This window comes from Portunus trituberculatus, chromosome 13 (genome assembly GCF_017591435.1).
Source record: "Portunus trituberculatus isolate SZX2019 chromosome 13, ASM1759143v1, whole genome shotgun sequence".
NCBI classification, from domain to species: domain Eukaryota; kingdom Metazoa; phylum Arthropoda; class Malacostraca; order Decapoda; family Portunidae; genus Portunus; species Portunus trituberculatus.
The window spans coordinates 7,016,781-7,044,280 of record NC_059267.1 but is presented as its reverse complement, the minus strand read 5'-3'; the positions used below and the strand labels follow the sequence as shown (position 1 = coordinate 7,044,280).

The 27,500-nt window shown below is 40.0% G+C and overlaps 1 protein-coding gene across 41 annotated transcripts in view; it reads left to right on the top strand.

Annotated features, from left to right (window-relative positions):
• The window catches only part of LOC123503260 (cytoplasmic dynein 1 intermediate chain-like), a 37,506-nt gene extending 21,485 nt beyond the window's left edge, over positions 1-16,021 (top strand). For 7 of the 41 annotated variants that reach the window (XM_045252844.1, XM_045252864.1, XM_045252849.1 and 4 more), the window contains 14 exons: positions 2,078-2,122; positions 3,507-3,554; positions 9,287-9,463; positions 9,692-9,848; positions 9,980-10,102; positions 10,578-10,709; positions 11,087-11,204; positions 11,569-11,682; positions 12,042-12,159; positions 12,705-12,865; positions 13,797-13,811; positions 14,892-15,032; positions 15,224-15,349; positions 15,650-16,021. In XM_045252844.1, the coding sequence (XP_045108779.1) occupies positions 2,078-2,122; positions 3,507-3,554; positions 9,287-9,463; positions 9,692-9,848; positions 9,980-10,102; positions 10,578-10,709; positions 11,087-11,204; positions 11,569-11,682; positions 12,042-12,159; positions 12,705-12,865; positions 13,797-13,811; positions 14,892-15,032; positions 15,224-15,349; positions 15,650-15,802 (1,628 nt within the window). In that variant the 3' untranslated portion in view covers positions 15,803-16,021. Of the gene's footprint in view, positions 1-2,077; positions 2,123-3,506; positions 3,555-9,262; positions 9,464-9,691; positions 9,849-9,979; positions 10,103-10,577; positions 10,710-11,086; positions 11,205-11,568; positions 11,683-12,041; positions 12,160-12,704; positions 12,866-13,796; positions 13,812-14,891; positions 15,033-15,223; positions 15,350-15,649 lie in introns of all 41 variants that reach the window. The other 34 variants (XM_045252876.1, XM_045252866.1, XM_045252859.1 and 31 more) reach the window with 10 other exon arrangements.
• The last annotated feature ends 11,479 nt before the right edge of the window (positions 16,022-27,500 follow it).

Sequence of the window (27,500 nt, the reverse complement as noted above, 5' to 3'; positions counted from 1 at the left end):
ACCCTAGTGTTTTTCTTTGGTTTGTCTTGGTCTGAGTTTTATTTATTTATTTACTTTTTTATTAGCCAGTGCTTGTGTATGTATGTACTTCCTTACTTAGAGTTTGTTAGAGCTTTAATTATTATTATTATTTATTTATATTTTTTGAACAAAGCTTTTAACCTTTTTGGCTTTTCATGTTTTGGTATGTTTCTCTTTTTTTGATAGAATGAAAATACTCATGCTATTGCACTTACTACATGATGCAAGTGAGATTATTATTATCATTATTACTATTATTATTGTTATTATTATTATTATTATTATTATTATTATTATTATTATTGAGAGCATTTCCTGCCAATTTTTTTGAATTTGTGTGCCACCAATTGCATTTTCTTTTTGATTGAAGGACTTGGTCATTTTGTGAAGTCCAGCCAAAATTTTGACCCATCTTTTCTGAACCTGATATTCACTTATGCCTTTGCCTGTCCGACCTTTTCGTTCCTCATGCCACATTCACCTGTGCTGTAGCGCTCACCAAAACGTGGGTGTTTATTTCACCTGCTGACACGAGCACACACCCACTCCCACACACCTGTCCTGTAGGTGTGGGTCATCTGTCACACCTGCTTGTTTCCTGTACGGTGTCAATTGTTTTCTCTCCCTCGTTTATTTCTTGCGTTTATCTTTGGGGCTTTTGCTCTGTAGTCTTAAAATGTTTCTCAGATTCTTCTGCCATTTTCCAGAGAATCCTCAAATGTGTTCCTCCAAGAATTTATTAATGCTTGAAATATATACTTTTTATTTGTTCTTATTCCATTCCATTCCATTCCTCATCCTTATTGTAGGCTTGAAATGAAGTTTTCAGAGAGAGGAAACTTCTCCTCTCTTCACTTCTTACTTTTCTCTGATCTATTACTACATTGCTAACCCTGTTTAGTAGCAATCATTAAAACAAACTGACATAAACACTCCACTCTCTTCTCTGGTGTATTGGAGGGCCACAAACTTCAACCCCTCCCCTTAACTCAGTTCTTTACCATTCATGAAGAACTGACACAAGTTTTTCAATATCACTCAGATATCAGTTGCTGTTCTTTTGCTTCAAACTGTTCTTTCCTGTGAGTTAAATGTTTACTTTAAAAAATGGATGTGATGTTCCTTACCTTTCTCTCATGCCTCCTCCTCCTCACACAATAACACACACACACACACACACACACACACACACACACACACACACACACACACACACACACACACACACACACACACACACACACACACACACACACACACACACACACACACACACACACATCTTAATACCATTCCTTGTCCTTGCATGTCTCCTCTCTTTCTCACTGGAGTGCCGTACAAGGTTGCTGGTGAAGGCACAGGAGGCCCCTTTGCCCCATTAAGTCCCTTGCTGCATGGAGACTCCCTAAAACTCCCGGGCCTTGGAGTTTTTATTCCCTTATTACGAGCAATGGTCTTGTTGCTGGTCCTGTTATTACATCATCATTCTCCTCCATCTCTCCTCTTGTCTCATTCTGGTCCTCCCTTTGGTCTGAATTCTCATACTTCTCGGCCGTAGTAGTGATAGTTGTGTGTGCGTACTATTCAAATCTGCACCGAGGAGACGTGCATGTATACAGACAAACATACACATGTACACAAGGAGAGTCATTCGGAAAACTCACAGACACACAGAACATAAAGTGCCGGGATGGAAGGAGAGCTGACGGCACTGATTGGTTGGCCGTGTGTGTGCGCCAGCAGTCAGTCATGGATACAGAACCTTTGCTTCTTTCTTAACTCCACAATACCTCAGGGGCTTAGAGGCTGTGGCAGTGGCGGCAGCAGCAGGGACATCAACAGGCAGGCACATTTAGGAAGGCCATAGGCAGTTCTGCATAGTGCCACAGTCTGCTGCTGCTGCTGCTGCCGCCGCCATGTTTGTTTGTGGTCGTTTGGCCAATTAGTTTTGTGACTTGGAGATTTTTTGTTTATTTATTTATTTGATGCTTTAGATTTTAGGTCTAAATTTCTTTTTTTCCTTTTTTCTCCCCCACCTCTTCCCCTGCGATTCTAGGAGATGGGATCTTAGCTCAAATACGCTCTAAATACCACACTATGCGTAAGTAACAGCGTACGGTTTGTCTGTCCATCTCTTCCTGTTATACTGAATCATTTTATTTATTTATTTATTTATTTATTTTTTTTTTTTCATCTTGCCTATATAAGTACACCCTCTTTTGTTTATAATTTGGATCATATTACTGCTTAGTTTGCTTGGTAACCCTTTCATTCCTTCCTTTCTTCCTTCCTTATTGTTGAGGTAGAGAGGACATCATTGCGTAACTCTGTGCCATGATTCTGTAGCTTTTGCCTGTGAAGGAATGACCGCGGCTGCTTCTGTCAGTACACGCAGTGGAGAGTGTCATTATACAACCCACCTTTCTTTTGATTTTGTCCGAGCTGTAGCTCTTATTATGATTTTCCTTTTTCCTTTTGTTTTTACCTTGCATTTGGTAATAGAGTAATGTTTGAGTCACCATCTGCCAAGGTCATGAGTGCCTGTCATCCTATAGTCAAGTAGAATATAACATCAATTTTTTCCCCCCACATACTAAGAGGTATTGGAGAGAAATGGCCTTGTATTGCCTGTTGTTAACATGGAGTGGTATAGTAACATAACAACCAGGAACACACACACCCTCACCAAGGTTCTGTATCCTAAAAGTGAGATGAACATCCAAGCAAACAAGGGAAAGGAAAGACTGTGAAACGCTAGCGGCTAGTGTATTGTTGCCTTGAGTTGCCAACACAGACACAGTGTACAGTACTACTTACCTACAGCCTCACTTTGGCATTCCCTCACTGCAGTGCATGTGGCATGGGGAACACAAAACACTCTCTCATAACCCCGCACGTCACTCACTTCTCCCTCTCTCGCTGTCTCTCTGTACACTCTCTACTGACACACGCCTAACTCACTCTTTACTCTCCAGACACTCATTGGCAGATGTCTTATAAGATAATGCACTGTGATTTGTTTGTTGTTTATGTATGCACTGTAAGTGAGAGGATGTGTAGGGCATAATGTTAATATCTTAACTAACCATGTAACTTACCTATAGCACTTGATTAAAATAGTATTGTACTCCTGTCCATGTCTCTTTTCTATATATATATATATATATTGACAGATATGCTGTATTTATTAACAATGAAGTACTTACATACTACTTAACACTTGTTGCTTACTAAAAAAGGATTAAATGAACTGACTGCTCACTAACTTAACGTAAATAATTGATCAGTTTGAGGTATTTTTGTTCCTGTCTCTCTCTTCATTGGAGTTGACTGATTAGTGTGATGTGTGGCTGTGAAAAAAAGTGTTTGTTTGGCAGCTGCTATTAACAACACTGGCCCAGAGGAAGTGGACACTGACTTGTTTTTTTGTTTTTTTTTTTCCCTCTCTCCCCTCCCTCCCCTCCCCAAACCTCTTTATCCCCCAGACGAATATAATCTAAACCCAGCGCTTGAGTGGGATGATGAGTTCACAGGTAGGTCCATTGCTCGCGCTCTCAATATCTTGTCTCCATTGTCTGTCTTCCTCCGCCTTGCTCCCTCTTTCCCTCTCACTCAGCGTGCCTCTTGCACTGTGTGTCCATGTCTGTATGTCTGTGTGTTGGTATGCTGTGCTTCTGCTTCCCTCCACTTGTTTCATTCATTCTCTGCTGCTGTTGCTTTAGCTGCTGCTGCTCATGCTGCTGCTGCTGCTGCTCATGCTCATGCCGTTATTACCACCACTGCTGTTCCTGCTGATTCATATCATGGCTTCTGTCATAATTTATTTTATTTTATTTTATTTTTCTAGTTAGGTGTTGTGTGATATTTTGTCATGTCAAGCCATGAACTTATAATGCAATAACTTGTATATATTAATGGCAAAGCTCATCAGCCGGTTGACAAATTAAACAGTAGTATTAATAATAGTGATAATGATAATAATAATGATAATAGTGATGATGATAATGGTAGTGATAATATCAACAATAACTAAACAATAGAATATCTACTACAATGTTGGGCTTCACAACTTTAGTTCAGTTTGATTTTTGTGTAGAAGTCTTTGCACAGAGCAGATAGCGGCCAACCTGGGACTGACTTGGCAGGCCGGGCTCCCACATACATATACACACACACACACACACAAACACACACATACTGTCCGGCTGCTGTTGCTGCCCGGTACGTGTGTGTGTGTTTGTGTGGTGACATATCGAGTAGATTCAGTGGCGGTGCAGTACACACTGACACACTGATGGCACACTACACGCTTTGTTATCTTTAGTTGACTGCTTGCCTGCCCTCTGACCCAACCTGACGTGACTGACCCAATGACTTCAGACTAGACCATCGTCATCCATGTTGTGGCGTCCGTCAGTGTGTACGTACTGGGATATAAGTGCCACTGATATATGCATTGTTCTATCTGGGAGGAGCTGTGGCAGTGTGTGTGTGTGTGTGTGTGTGTGTGTGTGTGTGTGTGTGTGTGTGTTTCTGTAGGCATCATTGCAGCAGTTTGTGGCCTCACCTTCCTCCTGCTCCTCCTCCCGGCCTCTTCAGGCAACACTGCTGATAAGACTGTAGTGTTAGGCACAGCAAGACAAAGAGTGACAGCTGGTGCAGCATGGCACTCCCAAACAGTCATTGAGTATAGACTATAGTTTAGCGTCATTCACTCCCTTGTATTCATGAGGATGCAGGAAGCAGTGTTATTTCAAGCATAACTTGGTATTAAGACTGTGATGTTTAAGGAGGAGTAGCAGAACCATGAGAAGCAGCTTAGCTACTATGCTTGCTGCTGTCTGTGTCCCAGTAGTTGTTATAACTAGCACATAATGGGTTACCTTTCCAGTCTGTATGTTTGTCTGTCTGTCTGTCTGTCTATCTGTCTATCTGTCCTTCAAGGTGCATATGTTGAAAGTTGTGAAAGCTCATAATTGGAACGTTTCTGATGACACAATTTATCTTAGTTGACATGCTGAGGCAAGGTGTTTTTGCCTGATGAACACAGTAAAGAGTAACATGTCAGTTTGTCAGACATAATGCTGCCACCTCCCTGCACTCTGTGGGCTGCTGAGCTGCTGGGGTGTGTTGTGTCATCAGAGCATAACAGTGTGTGGGCTCACCGTTAACACCAAGTCTAACCAACACTGGAAGACACGAGGGACTTGTACTCACTGCACGCCCTCTCATGTCAGGGAGAGGTCATGTCTTGTGGGTCGTGGTTCAGCACACCTTTAATTGATCTGACCTGGCTAAGTCTTCTTTAACCAGACTGTCCTGCAGTGACTAGGACAGACATGGCAGCATGTGGTCACCTGTACTTGAGTTAATGGTCAGCCTGGAATTAGAGAGTTGATCTCTGAAAGTCTCTGAAGACTTATAAACAATGAATGTATCATCAGTGAACATCAGCCAGAGATCTGTGACATGCATTGAGGGAAGACCCTTTAGCAGTGAAGGATGAGAGTGAGAGTGAGATGCCAATATAGATGAGAGAGCTAGGAGTAAGAGAAGAGAACCTCTTGTAAGATGTAAGGATAGAGTGGTGGAACAGGCAGTAGGTGGAACATTGATAGGAGTTCATTTAATCATTGGCGAAGTGCACAGACAGACGCCAGTAGAGATTTTTTAGCTGTTGTCATTCTCTTCAGGGATTCTCATAAACAGGCATATGTGTAGCTCTCACTAAGTTATACAGAGGCTCATGCCATGAGCTATTGCACTTTTTAGACTACAGTACAGGATCAGAGCTGAATGTGAAGTACAGCAATACTCCTCTTAACAAACAGGATAGGGGGTGTTAAAGCTGTTCGTAGAGCGAAAATTCGTTAAGCGGACATAATTTTCCCATAGGAAATAATGGAAATAGGGGGGATGCATTCTGGGCCGGTTCCCAACATATCACATGGGTTAAAAAAATTACATATACGTACCTGTATCATTAATAACCAAGTATGTATCCCCAAGTTTTTAGTGAAGAAAATGACAATACAATGGAAACATGAGAATTCATGTAAAGTCCCTACCTAGTGTCTGGGTCTTCTAATGTATGACATCTACTGTAATCAACACTGTAAGTAATCACTCAACAGCACACACTGGGACACTGGACAATGGACACTGCGGCTCCAGCTGACACTATCGCAGCCACACTGACTTATCTACCCCAGTAGAACCGCAGATTGGAATAATACACTTCTTCAAACATTCACAGTTCCACTTCAAATAAGGATTTGCATCCTTAAAAGTGCAAACGTAGAGCACACTGTATTTCCGGTATAAATTCAACCAAGTTAGAGTGAATGAGGGGTTTACAGCTTTGAGCCAATGTCAGATAAATGTTTTGACATGGAACACCACTATTTGTCAAGTACGACACAATTTATTCAGAACTGATGGAATAATTCTCATTAACAATTTGCACACAATATCAAGTGGTGTAAAATGCTAAGATGAATAATATATTGCACTGTATAATATAATATATGGTGAATTGGGCCACGGGTGGTACAAGAGTTTAGTGGCTACATGCTAGAGACAGAGGCGGGGAGCCAGCCAGTCCCAGTGAAGCTGCCATGTTCGGCAAATTCAAACCCAGAAAATTCGCTAAAACAAATGTGGTTGTACGTTATGCGGACTTTTTGGTCTAACTTTATATAGTACATTAAACCGGAAATTCGTTAGACGAACATTCGTTAAGTGGAGTATTACTGTACTGAATATTATAATGTGGCTTCTGAGGTATAAATGAAGGAAGGAAGGATAAAGTTAGCAGATGATGCATTACAGTAAGACTTGTTCCCTTAGGTGAGACACTGAGGAGACAAAAGGCCTTGGCAAGATAGACATTGGTTAGATGAAGATCATTGTCTCTTGTGTTGTGTTGCAAGTTACCAGGGTAGATATTCAGTGAGAGGAGAGTCATTGTGCAGACACTCCCCTTGATGGCAATAAGAAGGGGTCACTTTGTAGATACTGAGCTGCAATGGCTAGAAGAGAGGGGTCACCATGCATACATCTTTGAGAGGGGTCACTGAAGCTCATGCGAAGCAATTAAATGTTTCGTCATTGTGGCTTTTTCTGTGGTGTTGCAGCTGGAACACACACATTCTTGTGCATGTTGGCTGTGTCCCCTCCCCCCAGTGTGTGTGCTGTGTGGGCTGCAGTGTGTTGGTGTTGCCCACAGTTCCATCATTTTGTCATTCAAGTCACCAAGTCATTAACATGTAACACTTTCTAAATAATGTCTGTACAAATTGAGTTATGATAAAACTTAAGTTTGAGTCTGCACAATGTTAGTATTTAATAGTAACTTAAGATTATAATGGTGAAATTCAGATTATGAAAGAGAAACTTGTAATGAAATATGAACTTCAATCAGAAGAGCACAGGTTGATGTAACCTTGCAGAATACTTGGCTGACAAAACAGATTACCAGTGGATATGAAGTGTTGTTATAGCAGAAGTATTGGAAAATAATGAGAAAATCACCATAGTATTCTTATTTCTTTTGTAACTGTCACAATGTTTACTAAAAATAAATTGAGAAGTGTTGATGGAAGCAGTGGTGTACAGCACAGCACAGCACATCAGCACAGCAACACATCCCACACACCAGCACACCCCCACATGGGAGCCTTTTATCTTTCCCATCCCCACATCGAGTGAGGGAACACAACACAGGTGTGAGCCAGCTCTTGCTTATCTCATTCATCTGTATGAAGTGAGAGTGGATACAGGAGAGAGAGAGAGAGGCTGGTCAACTCGCAAAATATTGTACTTGCTTACTTCCAATTAGCCAAATAATACTTCTCAGATAATTGAATGGTTAAATAGTAAAAAATTTGCTTTGAATTTTTTAATTACTATTTATCTATTAATGTATTGCAACCTTCAAATGTGTAGAAAGTTAGAAATAATACAGTGTAATATTAACAAATGATCATTTTCTTATAAATGTAAGATTTGTGAGGTTGAATAGGATATTAACCAGCCATTCTCTCACTCTACTTGCTTATTGAATACTTGTGATACCTGTCCTCATTCTGGCTCACCTCCACTGGCTGTTCACCCTCAGCCACACTGCACACCTCACCCTTGGCTGTGCTGCGGCCAACACAAGCTGCAGGCGACGGATGCAGACTTGTGGATGATTGAGACAGTTTGCACGTCACTCATAGCTTGCCAGGTTCTTTCGGTACAGACAAGTGTGTGAGAAGTGTGGTCATGTGGAGACTTTGTACATGTAGTACTTAATCCTTGTGTACATTTCCTTATGCTCTGCTACTCTTTAAAGAGCTAAGAAAGAATCCTGACATGCTCTTGTGTCACACTGCATCACACCTTCTTTCCAAGAGCACATTCTCTCTGTCTTGTCACCTTAAAACTCCCACAAAGTTACCGCCCTTCACCCTCCAACCAACACCCACTGTGTGTATTATACTTAACTAGCTCAGTGAGGGTAGATGAAAGAGTCACTCCCAGTATCCCTATTAAAAGATTTGCAGACCCTATACACTTAGAAAGAGGACACTGATCTTATAACACAGGGTAGGTATGTGGATATTTGTATGTACATAGTATACTACCTTCCTTTATATGTTTAGTCAATCTTTACTGTTAGTTGTTGTGTAGAAAATAGAATCTTTCATTGTTACCTTTTTGCCAGCATAGCATGACCTAGTGTCTTGAATGACTTGAGTAGCTGAAGCAGGTGGGGCAGGTGTACTTACTGTCAGGTGTTTCATTCTCCTTCATGACAGACAATACAGAGTTTATTTAGATGCTCAGGAACACATGAGAGTCAGTCACCATTTCAATACAAAATTAGCAAGCTGAAGCATTACTCTCTTAAGACACAGGAGTGAAGTGTAGTATATATGCTTTGTAATTCAAGTCAAGAGATTAAAATGCTCTTTAGAATGTTCCAATGTAGGAAGAGTGTACACACACACACACACACACACACACACACACACACACACACACACACACACACACACACACACACACACACACACACATGTCTAGAAGCTGATAGGAACACAGTTAGTAACAAGACACTCAAAAGTAGAGGCAGGAGCAGACAAGCTTTACCACACACTCAGTAACTCAAGCCAGGCCAGCAGTAGGAGGCAGTGAGTCAGACAGGTTAGGGCCATAGATAGAGAGGAGCAGAGCACACTTATTCACCATTTAGTTCTGACCTACGACGACCCACAAGCTGAAGAGGAGGACAGCTCTCTCACCCTCCTGGACACCCCACCCATGTTTGGCAGTGGCTCTCACCGCCACCTGCCCCCTGGTATCCTTCCCACTGGGATGCCCACTGTCCAGGACTTCAAGCCTGCTATTGCCACCGAGCAGGAGAAGAAACAGGAGGAAGTGAAACCTGAGCCACGTGAGTCTTATATGTTCATCTGTGTGTTTGTCTTGGCATGTTATGAATACTGTCTCTTATTGCCTGATATCAACAGGATAGTGCAAGATTTAGGTTGATTTAGTTATTCAGAAATTCATATTTGCTTTTGTAGTGTGTAAAGCTCCATAATTCTAGCTGTTTTTCATTGCCTTTGCCTTTAAATCACCATAATCTTTTACTCCTCTGCTAACCATCGATGTTTCTCAGCGCGGGAGTTGTCAGACGAGGAGAAGCAGACAGTAATGATGACAGAAGAGTTCCACGGTTTCTTTGACCGCACGTCGCGCATCATTGAGCGAGCACTGGCCGAAGACACAAACATCTTTGTCGACTACTCCCACGACTATGAGGAGGATGGAGAGGCGTGAGTTGTTATTTTTTGTTTGTCCTGCTTGTTCTTCCTCTGTTTTCTTTGTTTTGGTGTTGTTAGTTCCCTTGTTATATTCACCTTGGCCAATAATGCTCCAGTGACTTGATTACTTCGTTTCTCTGCAGTAACGAGGCAGGAGGAGTGAAGCTGTCCCTCAACCGATGGTTCTATGATGAGCGCTGGTCCCGTAATCGCTGTATCACCTGCATGGATTGGTCACCTCAATACCCAGAGCTGCTGGTGGCCAGGTGAGGACTCCACTGATTGCCTTGTTGCTCTTTCAGTCTTCAGAGGGATTTAGTGCTGTCTTTCTTTATCATTGCTTTGTTCACTATTTACAGCACTGCTAGTTTTTCATTGTTACTCCATTCACTGCCTTGCTGCTGTTCAGGTCTTCAAATACAGGTAACTCTTGATTTATGTGTGTTTAATTTACGCATTTTTGTTAATACGTGACCGACCGAAAAAATATAATTAATTAAATTTGCACGATCGGTTTGCTTATACACGATTTGGACCACATCCCGCATCCCCCCTATTATCTATTGTTTCGTATGAGAATTACAAGTTTGTTTTACGCGAATTTTGAAATATGCGATGCCTCTTGGAACGCATCTATTGTGTAAATCGAGACTTATCTGTAATTTTAATTTGATTTATTCTCTTTATTTTTTATTTGATTATTTTATCCATTTTCTGTATTGATTTGCCCTCTTCCCTCAGCTACAACAACAATGATGACTCACCGCACGACCCAGATGGCGTGGCACTGGTCTGGAACACCAAATTTAAGAAGGACACACCTGAGTACATCTTCCATTGCCAGTCACCCGTCATGTCAGCCACTTTCGCCAGGTTGGTGGCCACCTCACTTGGACTGTCTTTCTGTCTCAGCCTCTATTCCTGTTTGTCTTTTGTTTATTCCTCTCTTTCTGCTTCTGTCTTTATCCATCTCCTTTCTGCCTATTTTTGTGTCTGTTTATCTGTTTGTCTCTCTTTCTGCCTCTGTTCATCCACAATTTAATAACTTTCTTTTTCTCTCTCCATTTTTTCATATCTCTGTCTTGTTTTTCTCAAGGCACATTCTTTTTCTTGATTGAACTTTTTTTTAGTTTAAGTGTCTTGTAGGAAAGGAAAAGCAGAAATATAGAGTTCAGAGTCCTACTTGTGAAAGAGATTGAATTAGCATAAGCTTTATCCCATTGAGTATAATCTGTGTTGTGTTTCACCAGATTCCATCCTAATCTGATTGTGGGAGGAACATACTCAGGGCAAATTGTGCTGTGGGACAACCGGAGCCAGAAGAGAACCCCAGTGCAGCGCAGCCCACTGTCTGCCGCTGCTCACACGGTCTGTACACTTTGTCAGGGAGGGTAACATTGAGAGTAGTTCATATGTTTTGATGCTTCTGACTCATCAAGTTAACAGAGACTATACTGATGATTATTTTCATGTTCATGCATATTTCTTCCCTACTGGAAACTTTGAAATTGCAACAAGTCCTACCACAGTGTTTAAAAGGTGTGGATTTTCACTAAGACTGTTTTTGAAGGCCAAAGTGATAAGTAGTACAATCCTCATGGGTAATTTTTCCTACTGATGCAAAATACTTGTTAATTATTGCTAAAACCTTTAAAATCCCAATAGGTTACTCAAGAGTAGATAGTTGAAAGTTTTTGAGATGATAAGTGAGCCAGTGTTCTTTCCTGTTTAGCATCCAGTGTACTGCATGAAGGTGGTGGGGACTCAGAATGCTCACAACCTGATCAGCGTCAGCACTGATGGCAAGATGTGCTCCTGGTCCCTGGACATGTTCTCCCAGCCACAGGTCAGTAGCAGGGTGTGGTCCTGGGGTGATGGGTTGTGGGTGGAGGGTGTGGTAGATTAGGACACTGAAGGGAAGAGAAATGAGGAGTAATGTAGAGAGTGTGGCACTCTGAGAAGAGTAAGGAAAGAGGAATAGAAGGGAGAGTGTGGCAGAACACAGAAGGAAAGGAAGAACAGTATGGAGAGTATGACAAGACACAGAGGGAAGGGAAAGCAGGAGAGAGATGATTAAAAAAAATAACTGGATCATAAGAAATAGCAGATGCCTCTAAACTTCACATATAATCGTACTATAATGATAATGGCAGAAATGAAACAGACAGTATTCTAAGTGTCAATGTTACCCCTAACCTCCTGCAGGAATCCATGGAGCTGCAGCACAAACAGTCGCGTCCTGTGGCTGTGACGTGCATGGCTTTCCCACACGGTGACGTCAACAACTTTATCGTGGGGTCGGAGGAAGGTGCTGTCTTTACAGGTGAGAGGAAAGGCTTCTGTTTGTCTGCCTGATGATGCAAGTGTGAGATATCTTGCTACGTCGCTTTCTTAGCACTCTGAAAGCTACAACTTCTCATTAAGCTTCATGAAATTACTTGGGTGTGATGCAGTAACAGTGAGCCATTATAGGAAGGAGATAAATAGGTGAAGATATTAATTACATTAATCACATTTAGCTGGTACATTTTTGGAGTGGAGTACAAGTCTTTTTTAAATGTTATGGCCTATAGCACCTGTAAGTAACTTGAAGAGTATTGGAAGCAGTGTTAAGCTTCCACCCATTAGTAGCATATTAATTTTATTTATAGTGGTACCCATATTAGGGCCCATATCACCACCCAAGTGCATCTCTGGTGTAACCACCTAGAACCTGGGTATCATGGTGATATGTAGGTAACTAAACCACTTGACAAATGGCAAAGTTTCAAGGCCACACTTGGTGGGATTTTAACTTACATGTGGACGTCTGCCCGATCCCATGCTCACCACCTTATCCAGTACGCCACTGCCTCCCTTTGTTTGCAGCGTGTCGGCATGGCAGCAAGGCAGGCATTGTGGATGCCTATGAGGGCCACCAGGGGCCAGTGACAGGAATCAGCACCCACTCCACTCCTGGCTCCATTGACTTCTCTCACCTCTTCCTCACCTCCTCCATTGACTGGACTGTGAAGCTCTGGTCTGTCAAGGTAAACAAACCACTGTGTGTGTGTGTATGTGTGCGTGTGTGGGTGCGCGCATGTTTGTGCGTATGTGTTTGAATATATAGATTGATTATTGGCATCATAAGCTCATCAGTAAGCTAGAATTGTAATACATATGGACATAAAGGTGTACATGTATAAAGCTTGAGCAAACAATGTTTCCCTGGTGGGTTGATCTTCAGGCAGACTCATTAATCAGTGTGGAGCTGCAGGATGAGTGGATTGTGGCAAGTTGACTCTTATTACACTGTGTTGAAGGCTTTGCAGGTGGGGATAGGGAGATGGTAGGATGGTAGACAGACATCTTGGTGGGAGGCTCTCACTGAATTATTGATGAAATGGTGCATGATACATTGAGAGCCGTATGTGTAAAAATGTAATTGTATGAGAAGAAATACAAAATACTCAGAAGACACTGTACAGAATAAGTTACATCAGTAAAACAGTATATATTATAAAATTAATTTGTTTAGCAGACATTTTAGTTTTTTTTTTTTTTTTTCTCTCTCTTCAAACATCATTGTTAGGAAGTGAGGGAAGGAGAGTGACATAACTTCTTGAAGCTTGTTAAGCTGAATCAAGGAGTTCTGCTTATTTGCTCAAGATGTTAACCACAGCTTACTTATTATTTTTCATCTACACGTGTGATACAGTTAATGACAGGTGTGAGTCGAGCAGTGCTAGATAGTAGACAGTCAGTGTGATGTGTGGTTTCACAGAGTGTCTCTTGACTTGGAAATAATCAGTAGATTGCCAGGGCAGTGAAGTCTTGATTGAGTTCTAATAGAATGTTGGTTTTTGAGCAGCCATGTTTGCCTGAGTAGCAGTCACTCCCTTCAAACTGTACCAACCAACACTTTGTGTTTATTTATGTAACACATGATTCTCTCGTTGTGTTCCACTTGGGATGCAACAGCACTGGTCCATGAAGGTAAGCGCCAAGCACACCACAAAGCAAACAATCCTTCGCTGAGCATGAATGTTTTTCTTCCTCTGTGTCTGAGAGTTGAACTGTTTATCTTTGCAACACTTTTTCTGATAGTGTCTTAGCTTAGTGGTACATTGGCAGTTTACTGTGTGTTGACACCTGCCACCTTCACGGGGGTGCGGCAGTACAGACCAGACGGTATGATATTGTGTGTTTTGTGTGGACTGCAAGTATTTTTATTTTTTATGTATTCTGTATGGTGTTAGTGGTTATGGAGGCATTTTGATGCCATGTCAAGCTTATTTATCTGGTGCAATTAAAAATGCAAACTGTAATTAGTATTATTGTGTAATTTTATGAAGGTGTATTTAAGCAAGGAGAAACTATAATCTGATCCAAAACATAGATATTGATCGACATGTGTAAGGTTTTGTATTGATAGTCTTAGGTCAGAGAAAATTTAAAACTCCCTTGCTTGTGCATGTACCACAAGGCTTGTGTCAACTACTACAGTGCTGCAGTGCCTCACACCTTTTGGCACTGTGGCAGGTTTCTCTTGCTTGTGGGTGATTGAGAAAAGACAGCACTGTTCTTAAAAATTCACTTGTCAGTGTCCACGCCTACCAATATCCTCACAAATACTACCAAATACACAGGAACCATATACTGCACACTTCTCTGATTACTTGTTTCAAAATGTTCATATGAGTCAGTGCAGTCAAGTCACACAGGGAAATATTTATAAAGAAATATTTGTTCACAACACCCACTGCTTCTAAGCTTTCCATCATCACCTTCACTCCCTGAGCCAGTGCCCCGCTATTCCAAATCGTCATTTGCCTCCCGGAAGCTTTCAGTTGTACCTCACGCTTGTAGGTGGTAACATGGTCTGGTTCTGTGGACTTTATCCTCTCATCACCTCAACTCTTTTTGCTCCTGTTATTCCCTTCAAAAAAATTTATGTTGGGCATTTATTTTCATTTGATTTCTTGTATGATATATATATATATCGATAAACACATTACATCTCTCTGAGCCAACTGAATATTGACTGCCTGTCTGACACTTTCTACTGTGTTGCAGGAAACGAAGCCTCTGTACTCATTTGAAGACAACGGGGATTATGTGTATGAGGTAGCCTGGTCCCCCATCCATCCAGCTCTTTTCACCACTGTTGATGGCTCAGGAAGAATTGACCTTTGGAATTTAAATCAAGACACTGAGGTGAGCCATCTTACAAAAGCCTGTCTTGTGTTGAATTGTCAGTGTTTCATCTACTTGTGGGACTGTGTAGTACTCAGCTCTCCCCAGTTTAAAGAGAGAAAGAATTCCATTTTGCTTGTTGGTTAGGAGGTAAGTGTAATTTTCAGTGTTTGTGAATTTAGGTACAAGATTTAAATCATGATGTGTTACAGGTTCCCACGGCGAGCACAGTGGTGGAGGGCAACCCGGCACTCAACAGAGTCTCTTGGACTAACTCTGGCCAGCAAATCACTGTGGGAGATGATATGGGCAAGATCTGGATATATGATGTTGGAGAGGTGAGCATGTTTACTATCTAGGTTATTGTTTGTGTATGAATTGAGATCTCTCTTCTTTCACTATTTTAGCCTACAAAATTCTTGATTTCACATTCAACACCAGAATATTTTTCTTTTAGGATCTTTTAGTATTAGAGAGAAAAATATAATTCTTTATTTCTAAATTTTTCAGTGCCTGGTTTTTCTCAAGTAAAGGTAGTTTTTAGCATATTAACAGTACTACTAGAAAGAGTATTATTCATTATTCCCAGATTTTTCCATTGGTCAGTTTTCTCTCACATTGCTTTGTCCTCCTATCAGCAACTGGCACTGCCACGTGCTGATGACTGGGCCCGGCTAGTGCACACACTTGGAGAGTTGAAGAACAACCAGACCGATGACGACCACTCCACCAGACACTACGAGTCATCCTTCTCTTCCCTCACATCCCTCTCCTCCTCACCGCTCAGATAGATACCATGTTGTTAGACTACAGTTGAGATTCCATTGTTGTGTGGCTGTATTTATCAAGTGCCGGCTGTATTTATCAAGTGCCAGAATATAATCCATAATAACATATATATATATATATATAGATATAATGTCTATAGCTCTGTACCATTGAAGTGGGTGGCCAAAGCAAGGTGCTCCACAAACACTTACCTACATACATACACATGATATAGAGCATTTGATATGTTTGTTATTCTATCCTATGAAATAGATAGATGGTGAGAAAAATTAAAACAAGGAATGAAGGCAAATATTTATTTATTTATTTATTTATTTTTATTTATTTATTTATTTTTTATGTAAGATGGGAAAACTGGAAAGAATGACAATTTTAAAAAGTCCGAACCCAGTTACACCACACCTTAAAAAGTCCCCCAAAACAACAAACCTTTAGGCAAGTACAGCACATACTGTAGAGGTGCCTTAATGGTACTAACACCTTACCGGGACGGGAGTCCCACGCGGGGCACGAGCCACGCGACTGGAAACTGAAGAAAGAGTGGTATCACAGTCAGTTATCAATGAGTATTGACCATTGACCACAATTATTTTGTTTTTATTATCATGAGTACATGCATACATACATACATACTACATACACAAGAAGATAATCAATATGATGAAAATTTGGTAATGCATTATATATATCAGAGACAGACACATAAAATCATGCAGCACTATGCCACGGTTGATGAAAAATAACGGCACTAACTACCCCTAACGGCCTCAGCCGTCAAGGACGAATGACCAAATCTATAGGGATGCTGACAGTTGACTTGACACCTTCCTCACACAACTGAGAGGCCCCGCATTCGATTCCTAAGTGGGATGAGATAATTTGGGCTTGTCTGTAATATTCGTACACTTAATCCTATGTGTAGTATTAGTAGTAGTAGTAGTAATAGCAGTAGTAGTAGTAGTAACAGCAGTAGTAGTAGTAATAGCAGTAGTAGTAGTAGTAGTAGTAGTAGTAGTAGTAGTAGTAGTAATAGCAGCAGCAGCAGCAGCAACAGTAATAGAAGTAGCAGTAATAATAGTAGTAGTAGTAGAAATGCAATGGTAAAATGCCGGCCAACTGCAGTGTTACTGCACCGCCAGACGCCAGTCCGCCACACCGCCACCCGTGCCGACACATGATTCATTCTTAGCGGTAGAAATCAGCAGAGTCCCGGCACAGACGCTAGACGGTACAAGCACATTCAGTCGTACCAGTACAGAAGCATCTCGCCGAGCTACCGAGACCGCGCCGACGCGCCATGGCAGCCAGTTGGTACTAGTGTGGAGCGGTACCGAGAGTGAGAATGACTCAATGTTACTGTCTTACCCATCACCACTCGCCTTGAGCCACCTCCACGCTGTATACAATTTGCTCAGTACCGTTTCAGCTATTTATCAGTACGGAAAATTTTATCAGTACAGCACCGTTAAGGCTGGTACAGGTATTACCAGTACTGGTATCCGAACTTGCCCACCAGTCCGTGAGCCGCGCTGCACTCGGCAGGACAAGGCGCTGGCCGTGAGGGACAGTGAGTGGTGGAGATGAAGATACCGATAATAGTGATATCTATAATAGCGAAGAGAATATTGTGTGTAACCTCTCAGTAATTAGAGGTTAACTATTTAAACATGGTTGAGGACACAAAGTGGACAGTGGAGTGTGGGTGCCTGCTAGTGACACGGACAGCCGCCGCCGAGCAGTCTTTGGCTAACGTAAGTAATATATTGGTGTAACTCATCATTTCACGGTGGTGCCATGTCATAACCTAACGTTGGTAACCTCCAGGACAACATATCAGTGAACTAACACCTGCACATACTTATAAAACCAAATAATTCAAATCTTGAAAACGTAAACAAACCGATCCCTGACCCGCCGCCTCTCTCTCAGCCATTATCTGCCTCATCTCTCACTCATTACAGGCCAGACAGGTCACAAAGTGGACCCATAGGCCTAATCTTTCATGTCAGTTGTTGAGATATATCCGCAATTATCTGATTTGTGTGCTATGGAGGCTCAGTGAGAAGAAGCGGGCCTACCCATGACGTCACGAGCCCCAGGCTGTGACGTCATCACCAGCTCCCGCCCAAAATGCCGGTCCCAGATGCTCGACTTCCACTATTATTTATATTTGTCTCAGTTCATTTATTTCGAGTCACAAGTGCCTTTTAAGGGTTTCTAATGATAGTTCGCAGTGTTTTACGTGTCTTCCATGCTTGAGTTGAGTGAAGTACGGTGATGTAGAGGGTGTTTATGACTTGAATGGGAGGGCCAAAATACGCACAAATTTTTACCTCCGCTATCTGTGATTTTTTATTTGAGGTTGTAGCGAAGTGTTTGTGTTTTCAAAAGATGGTTTATCATGAGAAAAGTGTGCAAGGCTCCTGAGAAGTTAAAGATGTGGACTTTAAGAATGATATGTAGTCCTGTTAATATTGTAAACAACGTCATTTTTAAATATTATTTTTCTAATAGGGCGAGTTGCCAGGTTTTGATATATCGAAATGATAGTCATAATTTTTGAAAAACGTTATCGATTCAGTTGAATGAAATTGGTGGGCTTTGAAATTGTGTTTAAGCAAGTCGAAGTTCTAATACTTTATTTAGTATATTTTTGAGCTATTTTTATTATTCCTTTTCTTGGCAATGTTTTTGTATTTTAGAAGTTAGTTTCGATTGATAACGAGTCAGAATTTTTATAACATTCGTGTCCAGCTGCCTTTTTGGGAATCCTCATTTTCAAAATGATTTGCGTAACGAATATATGTGACGTCATCAAGGGAGGGCCGACCCCCCACCCCCGGCTGGACCCAGGCCGATACCTGGCTCCAGGCCCGAGGGTGTGTGTGTGTGTGTGTGTGTGTGTGTGTGTGTGTGTGTGTGTGTGTGTGTGTGTGTGTGTGTGTGTGTGCCTTATCTTTCGTTATGAGGGAGCCCACCAGCTGGAACCACTGACACCCAGCTCCCAGCTGGAGGGTGTTGGAGGGGAAAGTGGCTGTGTGTGTGTGTGTGTGTGTGTGTGTGTGTGTGTGTGTGTGTGTGTGTGTGTGTGTCATTTTCTTTCATGGTACTTAGTGTGTGTGTGTGTGTGTGTGTGTGTGTGTAATTCACTATGGTCGCCCGATAGTCACCCAGCCAGCCTTCCCCATTACGGAGCAAGCTCAGAGCTCATAGAGCGATCTTCGGATAGGACTGAGACTGTGTGTGTGTGTGTGTGTGTGTGTGTGTGTGTGTGTGTGTGTGTGTGTGTGTGTGTGTGTGTGTTGCCTTATCTTTCGTTATGAGGGAGCCCACCAGCTGGAACCACTGACACCCAGCTCCCAGCTGGAGGGTGTTGGAGGGGAAAGTGGCTGTGTGTGTGTGTGTGTGTGTGTGTGTGTGTGTGTCCTTTTCTTTCATGGTACTTAGCGTGTGTGTGTGTGTGTGTGTGTGTGTGTGTGTGTGTGTGTGTGTCATTTTTAAATATTATTTTTCTAATAGGGCGAGTTGCCAGGTTTTGATATATCGAAATGATAGTCATAATTTTTGACAACGTTATCGATTCAGTTGAATGAAATTGGTGGGCTTTGAAATTGTGTTTAAGCAAGTCGAAGTTCTAATACTTATGTTTTTGTATTTTAGAAGTTAGTTTCGATTGATAACGAGTCAGAATTTTATAACATTCGTGTCCAGCTGCCTTTTGGGAATCCTCATTTTCAAAATGATTTGCGTAACGAATATATGTGACGTCATCAAGGAGGCCGAGCTCATAGAGCCACCATAGGCTGGACCCAGGTGTGTGTGTGCTGTGTGGTGTGTGTGTGTGTGTGTGGCTGGTGACACCCAGTGTGTGTGTGTGTGTGTGTGTGTGTGTGACTGTGTGTGTGTGTGTGTGTGTGTGTGTGTGTGTGTGTGTGTGTGTGTGTGTGTGTGTGTGTTGCCTTATCTTTCGTTATGGGGAGCCCACCAGCTGGAACCACTGACACCCAGCTCCCAGCTGGAGGGTGTTGGAGGGGAAGGTGGCTGTGTGTGTGTGTGTGTGTGTGTGTGTCATTTTCTTTCATGGTACTTGTGTGTGTGTGTGTGTGTGTGTAATTCACTATGGTCGCCCGGTAGTCACCCAGCCAGCCTTCCCATTACGGAGCAAGCTCAGAGCTCATAGAGCGATCTTCGGATAGGACTGAGACTGTGTGTGTGTGTGTGTGTGTGTGTGTGTGTGTGTGTGTGTGTGTGTGTGTGTGTTGCCTTATCTTTCGTTATGAGGAGCCCACCAGCTGGAACCACTGACACCCAGCTCCCAGCTGGAGGGTGTTGGAGGGAGTGTGTGTGTGTGTGTGTGTGTGTGTGTGTGTGTGTGTGTGTGTGTGTGTGTGTGTGTGTGTCCTTTTCATGGTACTTAGCTGTGTGTGTGTGTGTGTGTGTGTGTGTGTGTGTGTGTGTGTGTGATTCACTATGGTCGCCCGGTAGTCACCCAGCCAGCCTTCCCATTACGGAACAAGCTCAGAGCACATAGACAGATCTTCGGATAGGACTCAGACATAGACAGATCTTCGGTGACTGTGTGTGTGTGTGTGTGTGTGTGTGTGTGTGTGTCGTTATTTCACCGTTCTGTATACGTTTCATCTCTGGCGTCCCTCTTTATTATCCTAGTCTGTCAACACAAACTGCAAGTAATAGCGTATAGCGAAATGTGTCCTATTCTTAGCGCTTATTGAGCAAGGGGAAGCTATGATATGTAGGAAACACATAGCCCGGAGCAAAGCAAGGTGCCTCTATCGCCTCGCCTCGCCCCGCCGTGTTAACCCCTGCAGTAACATGACGTGTTTTCATATTTATTCTGGCTATTACTCAATGATTTTATACAGCTTCACAAACTTATGTGGGGATTAAAATAGTGAAAACTGGCCATTAATCTCTGACACCGTAGACCCTTCTTATTGTAAGCAAAATCATCTAATCACACACAAACTATCGTAAAAATGCCACTTAAGGGATTAGACTCGACTCACTCAGACGCCCATAACTGAGTGCATGGCGGTAATTCAGTGCTGGAGATCTTAATGACAACAGTGCCCACAGAGATAGATTGAGAGTTTATGGACGACAACAGTAACAACACAGCGCCTTGTTTTCACCCGACATGTTTCCACTTTCCATCGTCGTTCGTGGAGTGGCTGGCGAGAACAAATCAAGGTTCCTCGCAATTCTTTTACCTTGATTTTTGGGTTTGATTAGGCGATTTTATTGACATTAGGAAGGGTCTATGGAGGTCAGAAGATTAATGGCTGGAGTCTTCACTATTTTAATCCCCCACATAAGTTTCTGAAGCTGTATAAAATCACCAAATAGCAGAATGCATAGGAAACGCGTCCTGGTACTGAAGGGGTTACGGCAACGCACACCCTAAATAGCTTTGATACTAGTTAACCCCAATGAATAAGTGTATGCAAGTCACTGTGTGTGCTTGAGATCTTACTGAAAACAATGCCTACACATCAAATTGTTTTCACCTATTACATATTTCCACTTGTATCGCTGCACGTGAATGGAATAGCTCTCTCTCTCTCTCTCTCTCTCTCTCTCTCTCTCTCTCTCTCTCTCTCTCTCTCTCTCTCTCTCTCTCTCATAATCCTAATTCAACATTCCTCTTAGCTCTTCACAACAGACAGATGAGTAAGTCGGAGTAATGAGTGGAGAGATTTGGTAAAGCTTCCAGATAGTAAGTACGTGTGTGTGTTTTTTTTTTTTTTTTTTATAGTGGGGTGAAGAAGACAAGAATGAGCTAGTAGAGGAAAAGAGTGAAAGGGGTGAAAGTAGAAGAGAGAAGAAATGGGGTGAAAGAAATATATATATATATAGATATATATATATATATGGGCTTATATATATACATATATATATTTATATATATATATATATATATATATATATATATATATATATATATATATATATATATATATATATATATATATATATATATATATATATATATATATATATATATATATATATATATATATATATATATATATATATATATATATATATATATATATATATATATATATATATATATATATATATATATATATATATATATATATATATATATATATATATATATATATATATATATATATATATATATATATATATATATATATATATATATATATATATATATATATATATATATATATATTTTTTTTTTTTTTTTTTTGCAGTAACAGACTATCGTCCCTCATTCATTCATCTTTCATTCATATACGCAATTCGGGAACTGCATCTTCACCAGCAGGACCACAGCTTTCCCTATCAACACGGACTTTTGGGGAAGAGTGATCTGTCCACTGTGCGAGAGAGAGAGAGAGTGCTTCTTTTGTGCTTTTGTCCCATGTGCTTCTAGTGGACAGGCTTCCCCAAAAGAGACACAGCTAAACCCTGTTATATATGACTGCTGGTGCTGCAGACCCGAAATTGCGGTATTTACATAGTCATGTTGGGTGATTATATATTAGGAATGATTACATGTGTAATAATCTTGACTTTAGGTAATTTTCATAAGTTATACATTCTTTCAAGTTAGTAGTTAATTAGGATTGCTTTTGTATTAATTTTGTTATTGGGTATAAGTTAGTTTTGTTCCTTTTAGTAGTTAGTTAGTTGCGTTAGTTTAGAGGAAGGATAAGGGTAAGGATCAGGTTGTAGATCGCTGTCTCGCTGTCGTCTTTCTGGTGGTCTCTGTGGAAAAACTGAACAAAATTAACGTTGCCTAGTAATTATTGGTTCAGGAATAACTTGGTGTATTACTTTGCTGGTTTTGGGGAACCATGAGTGTTCTCTTTCGTGGTTTATTATTAACCTGTTATAATGTTCAGGTTCAGTGACTCTCACAGCTTCCCAGGCTTTCTTAGCTTTTTGATTAATTGAAATATTTAGTGGAGTAATGTTATATTTTGTGTGAAGCTCTTCCAGGGTTGCCTCACTATCTTCATTGCAGTTTATGAACTTTATTGCTTTATTTAGTACCACTTGCATGTTTCTTTTTTGTGTAAGTGACATTGCACATACTGGAATTGGCGGATATTCTAATATTGGTATTAATAGTGTTTTTACAAGGGTGGTTTTTATTTTAGGTGATAGATTGCGAAATCTTCTTAAGTTGGTTAAGACTGCATTACCTTTGTTTTTAATGTTTGAGCAGTGTCCAATCATTCCTGTGCGTTGCAGTTTTAGTCCCAGAAATTTACCTTGTTTGCAAGTGTCTAAATCTTTACCATTTACTTTAATTTTCATAGTTTTATATTGGGCAATAGGTATTATTTTAAATTTTTCCTCGCTTGTTTGAATTTTCCATGATTTTTCATATTTATTTATTCTTTCGATTTCTCTTTCAACTTTAATTTTAAGCATATTTTTGGATTTGCTTGGTGATGTTATGACCTGAGTAATATCGTCTGCAAATATAGTGTCAAGGCAGCCTGGCCCTGCCTGTGGTAGATCGTTGGTATATATTGAATACATTGTGGGGGAGAGTACACTCCTTGAGGTACTCCACTTTTTAGTTCTATTCCATTGCTTCGGTCATTGCCAATTACAATTGTTGCTATTCTATTGTTTAAAAATTGCATAAGGTTTTCTCTAATATTGTGGGCATTTTAGTCTTATTAATTTATATTTTAATCCATCGTGCCAAACTTTATCAAATGCCTTGGCAACATCTCTTAATACTACGTAAACTTGGTGTTTGTTAGCCAGTGCGTTTGCAATAGTTTCATAGGTGGTAGCTATTGCTGTGTGCGTTCCTTTGTTTGTTCTGAAGCCATGTTGTCTTTCGTGTAAAATATTATTTTCTATTAGAAATGAGTTTAATCTTCCTTGTAGTATTCTCTCATATAGTTTCCCTGGGACTTCTAGTAGCGAAATTGGTCTATAATTAAGTGGCTGAATTGGTGACTTATCTTTTTTAGGAATGAATTTTATTATAGCTGATTTAAATGCATTTGGAAAATACCCAGCTGAGTAGCAAGCATTGAATATGTTTTTAAGTTGTTCTAGGGCTTTATCTGGAATATTATCTAATATTGATTTATTGATTTTAGAGGTTCCTGGTGCCTTATTTTTAAATCTTCTTATATAACTTTTTATTTCGTCTTTTTCAATTTTTCTTGTTTGATAGTTTTCTTCATTTAATCTACTTAAATTTGATGTGGGAAAATTAGATACTCTCTTGGTTTACGTTTATGAAAGCTTCTATATGATCTGAATGATTTTTATCAAATTTATTTTCTTCTTCTTCAGTAATTCTAAATATATCCCTCCAAGTTCTTTCCAGTAAATCACATTTTTCTTTATCTGTATAATATTTGTTCCCGTCTGAGTCTTTCATATAGTTGGTATGTATGATATTTTTACCTTTTAATACTTTGAATTTGTTCCAAAATTCTTTACTGTTTTTACTGTGATTCATTAAGTCTGCAACTTTCTCTTCCCAATTCTTATTATAGTTTTCTTTGCATCTTTCTCTTAGTTCATTTCGAATTCTAATATATTCTGTATAGGAACCATTGGTCCATCCATTTGTTAAGGCATTTTGTTTTAGTGTTTTAAATTGATGTTCTAGGTTTCTTGTTTCAGGAGTACTTTTTAGTTGATGGATGAATTTATGATTGCTTTTTGGGATAGCCTTGTCCATTGCCTTTTTTACACATTCCATCCATTCATTGGTTGCGTCTTCAAGATGTTCTATGTCACTTTCGTTTAGTTCTTTTAATGTTATATATTTATTTAAAGTTTCATGAAATAATTCCCAGTTAGCTTTACTAGTTTTATATATTTGTGGTGTGTCATAGATAAATGGTTTTGTTGACAATCTGAAGATAATTGGTATATGGTCGGATGTAGTTAATTCCCCGGGTTCAGACATGCAATTTAGATAATGATGTTTGTTAGAAAAGATTTTATCTGGTGTTGTAGCAGAATTTGCACCTAAAAGAGTTGGGAAAAAGGACCTAGGTGCATCATTTTACCCTTATTTATTAAGTTTACCAAACTTTTTCCTTTTATATTATTGTCTTTATTCCCAAAGTGGGTATGCCTTGCGTTAAGATCTCCAATGATGTATGTTGGAATGTTGTTACTTATGAGTTTATGGATATCAGTGAGTGGCAAATAGGGTCGTCTAGGTGGTAAATAAGTGGTAGAGATAATTACTGGACCCAGACTGGTATCAATCTCTACGGCTAATACATCTGTGTCGTAATCGTCATAAAGTTTATGTTTAATGTTATATTTAACAGCTATAGCAGATCCATCAGCAAGCTCTTCACTATGATTTATTTTATGTACATGATATCCCGGTATTTTTAATGATTCATTAGCTTTTAAGCCATGGCTATTCATTAAAATTAATTCTGGTTGGATTTTTAAGTAGTTTTCAATTAGGGATTGTTTATTTGTTCTCCAGTTCATGGTATTATGTTGTATTATTGTTAGATAACTTGTCATGATGGTAGTATTTTTTAATTCTGGGATCCCTAGGTTGGGTTGGTGACCTTTCTTCTTGTAATCCTGATCTTATTTTACGAAATTCAACATCTGAGATTGTGCGCCAGCAACTTTTTAACATAATTTTATCTTTTAGAATCAGTTTGTATATTTGTTCATCTTCAAATTTGTCATTTTCATATGTGAACTTATATGTATTATTCCTTAGATCTCTGACCAGTGATTCATGTGTAAGGTTTTCATATTGCCATCCTTTTTCTTTGGTTGTGTATATTTTTAATCCTAGATCTTTATCTTCAATGTTATCATCATCTCTTATTTGTCTGATTTGTTCTGTATCACTTAAGTCGCTTTCACTTTCTTTAATTATATTTGGTTTTGCTTTAGTACTTCTGTGTATAGTTTCTGATCTCACTTCCTGGGCCTGAGCCTGGGGCACCTGTGGTGTGAATAGTGCACAAGAGTTAGGACAGTCAGGTATGATTATATTAGGTAAATTATTAGCTGTCAGTAGTTTATTTAGTTCTTCGCTGTATATTCCGGGATTTGCAAGGTTTTTATAGTGAGCGTGTGCCACACAAATTTGAATTTTAAGTGTTTCCTCCCTAGAAATAAGAGGTGTAGTGAATTGAGGTGGTCTTGCATGACCAGAATATGTGGTATGAGATTTAGAGATGTCAGAGAAACTCATTTTTTGTTTTTCAATTTCCTCTTTCCTTTTCTCTTTTAAGATAATCTTTTCTTTGGACATTTCATTGCAAGTGTAGAGTGATCTTCATTACAGTTTAGGCATTTTTTTAATCTTTCTTTGCATTGGTGCCACACATGTCCCATGCCACATGAGGTAAAAAACAACAAATATTCTTCTGTGCCAGGGACTAAGTCCCAGTCCCGCAGAGCGAGTGGCAGCGAAAAGAGTCCACAAAGTGGCTCAAAACACGGAAAAACTCCGTAAAATCCTTCCTCTATGCCAGAGACTAAGTCGCTTAACTCGCCAAGGGAGTTCAAAACAAGAGGAGGAGCGGGCGAGGTCTGTCTGCTTCGGCTGCCAGAAGTCGAATCTGCTACAGTGGTCACCTCACTACCCACTCCACTAGTTTAGCTCTCCCGTCTCGTCTCTACTGGGGTCTCCGTGTCTCCCTGGCTGGCTGGCTGACGTGTTGCGTTCTTGCCTTGCCTCTCCTCCCTCGCTCCAAGTGCCAAGTGAAGGTAATGTAATATCCCAAACTGTCTTAATCCCTTCTGTACCATGACGCGTTTCCATATCCATTGTGCCTAACTATTTGACGACTTTATACAGCTTCAGAAACTCATGTGGGGGATTGAAATAGTGAAAACTGTGGCCATTAAAATTCTGAACGCCTTAGACCTTTCCTAATCTCTCTCTCTCTCTCTCTCTCTCTCTCTCTCTCTCTCTCTCTCTCTCTCTCTCTCTCTCTCTCTCTCTAGCTCTTCACAATACAGATGAGACTTTTAAACACATACCAGTATGTGTTTTAAACACATGACACACACACACACACACACACACACACACGGTCCGGTAGCTCAGTGGTTAGAGCGCTGGCTTCACAAGCCAGAGGACCGGGGTTCGATTCCCCGGCCGGGTGGAGATATTTGGGTGTGTCTCCTTTCACGTGTAGCCCTGTTCACCTAGCAGTGAGTAGGTATGGGATGTAAATCGAAGAGTTGTGACCTTGTTGTCCCGGTGTGTGGTGTGTGCCTGGTCTCAGGCCTATCCGAAGATCGGAAATAATGAGCTCTGAGCTCGTTCCGTAGGGTAACGTCTGGCTGTCTCGTCAGAGACTGCAGCAGATAAAACAGTGAAACACACACACACACGTATATATATATATATATATATATATATATATATATATATATATATATATATATATATATATATATATATATATATATATATATATATATATATATATATATATATATATATATATATATATATATATATATATATATATATATATATATATATATATATATATATATATATATATATATATATATATATATATATATATATATATATATATATATATATATATATATATATATATATATATATATATATATATATATATATATATATATATATATATATATATATATATATATATATATATATATATATATATATATATATATATATAT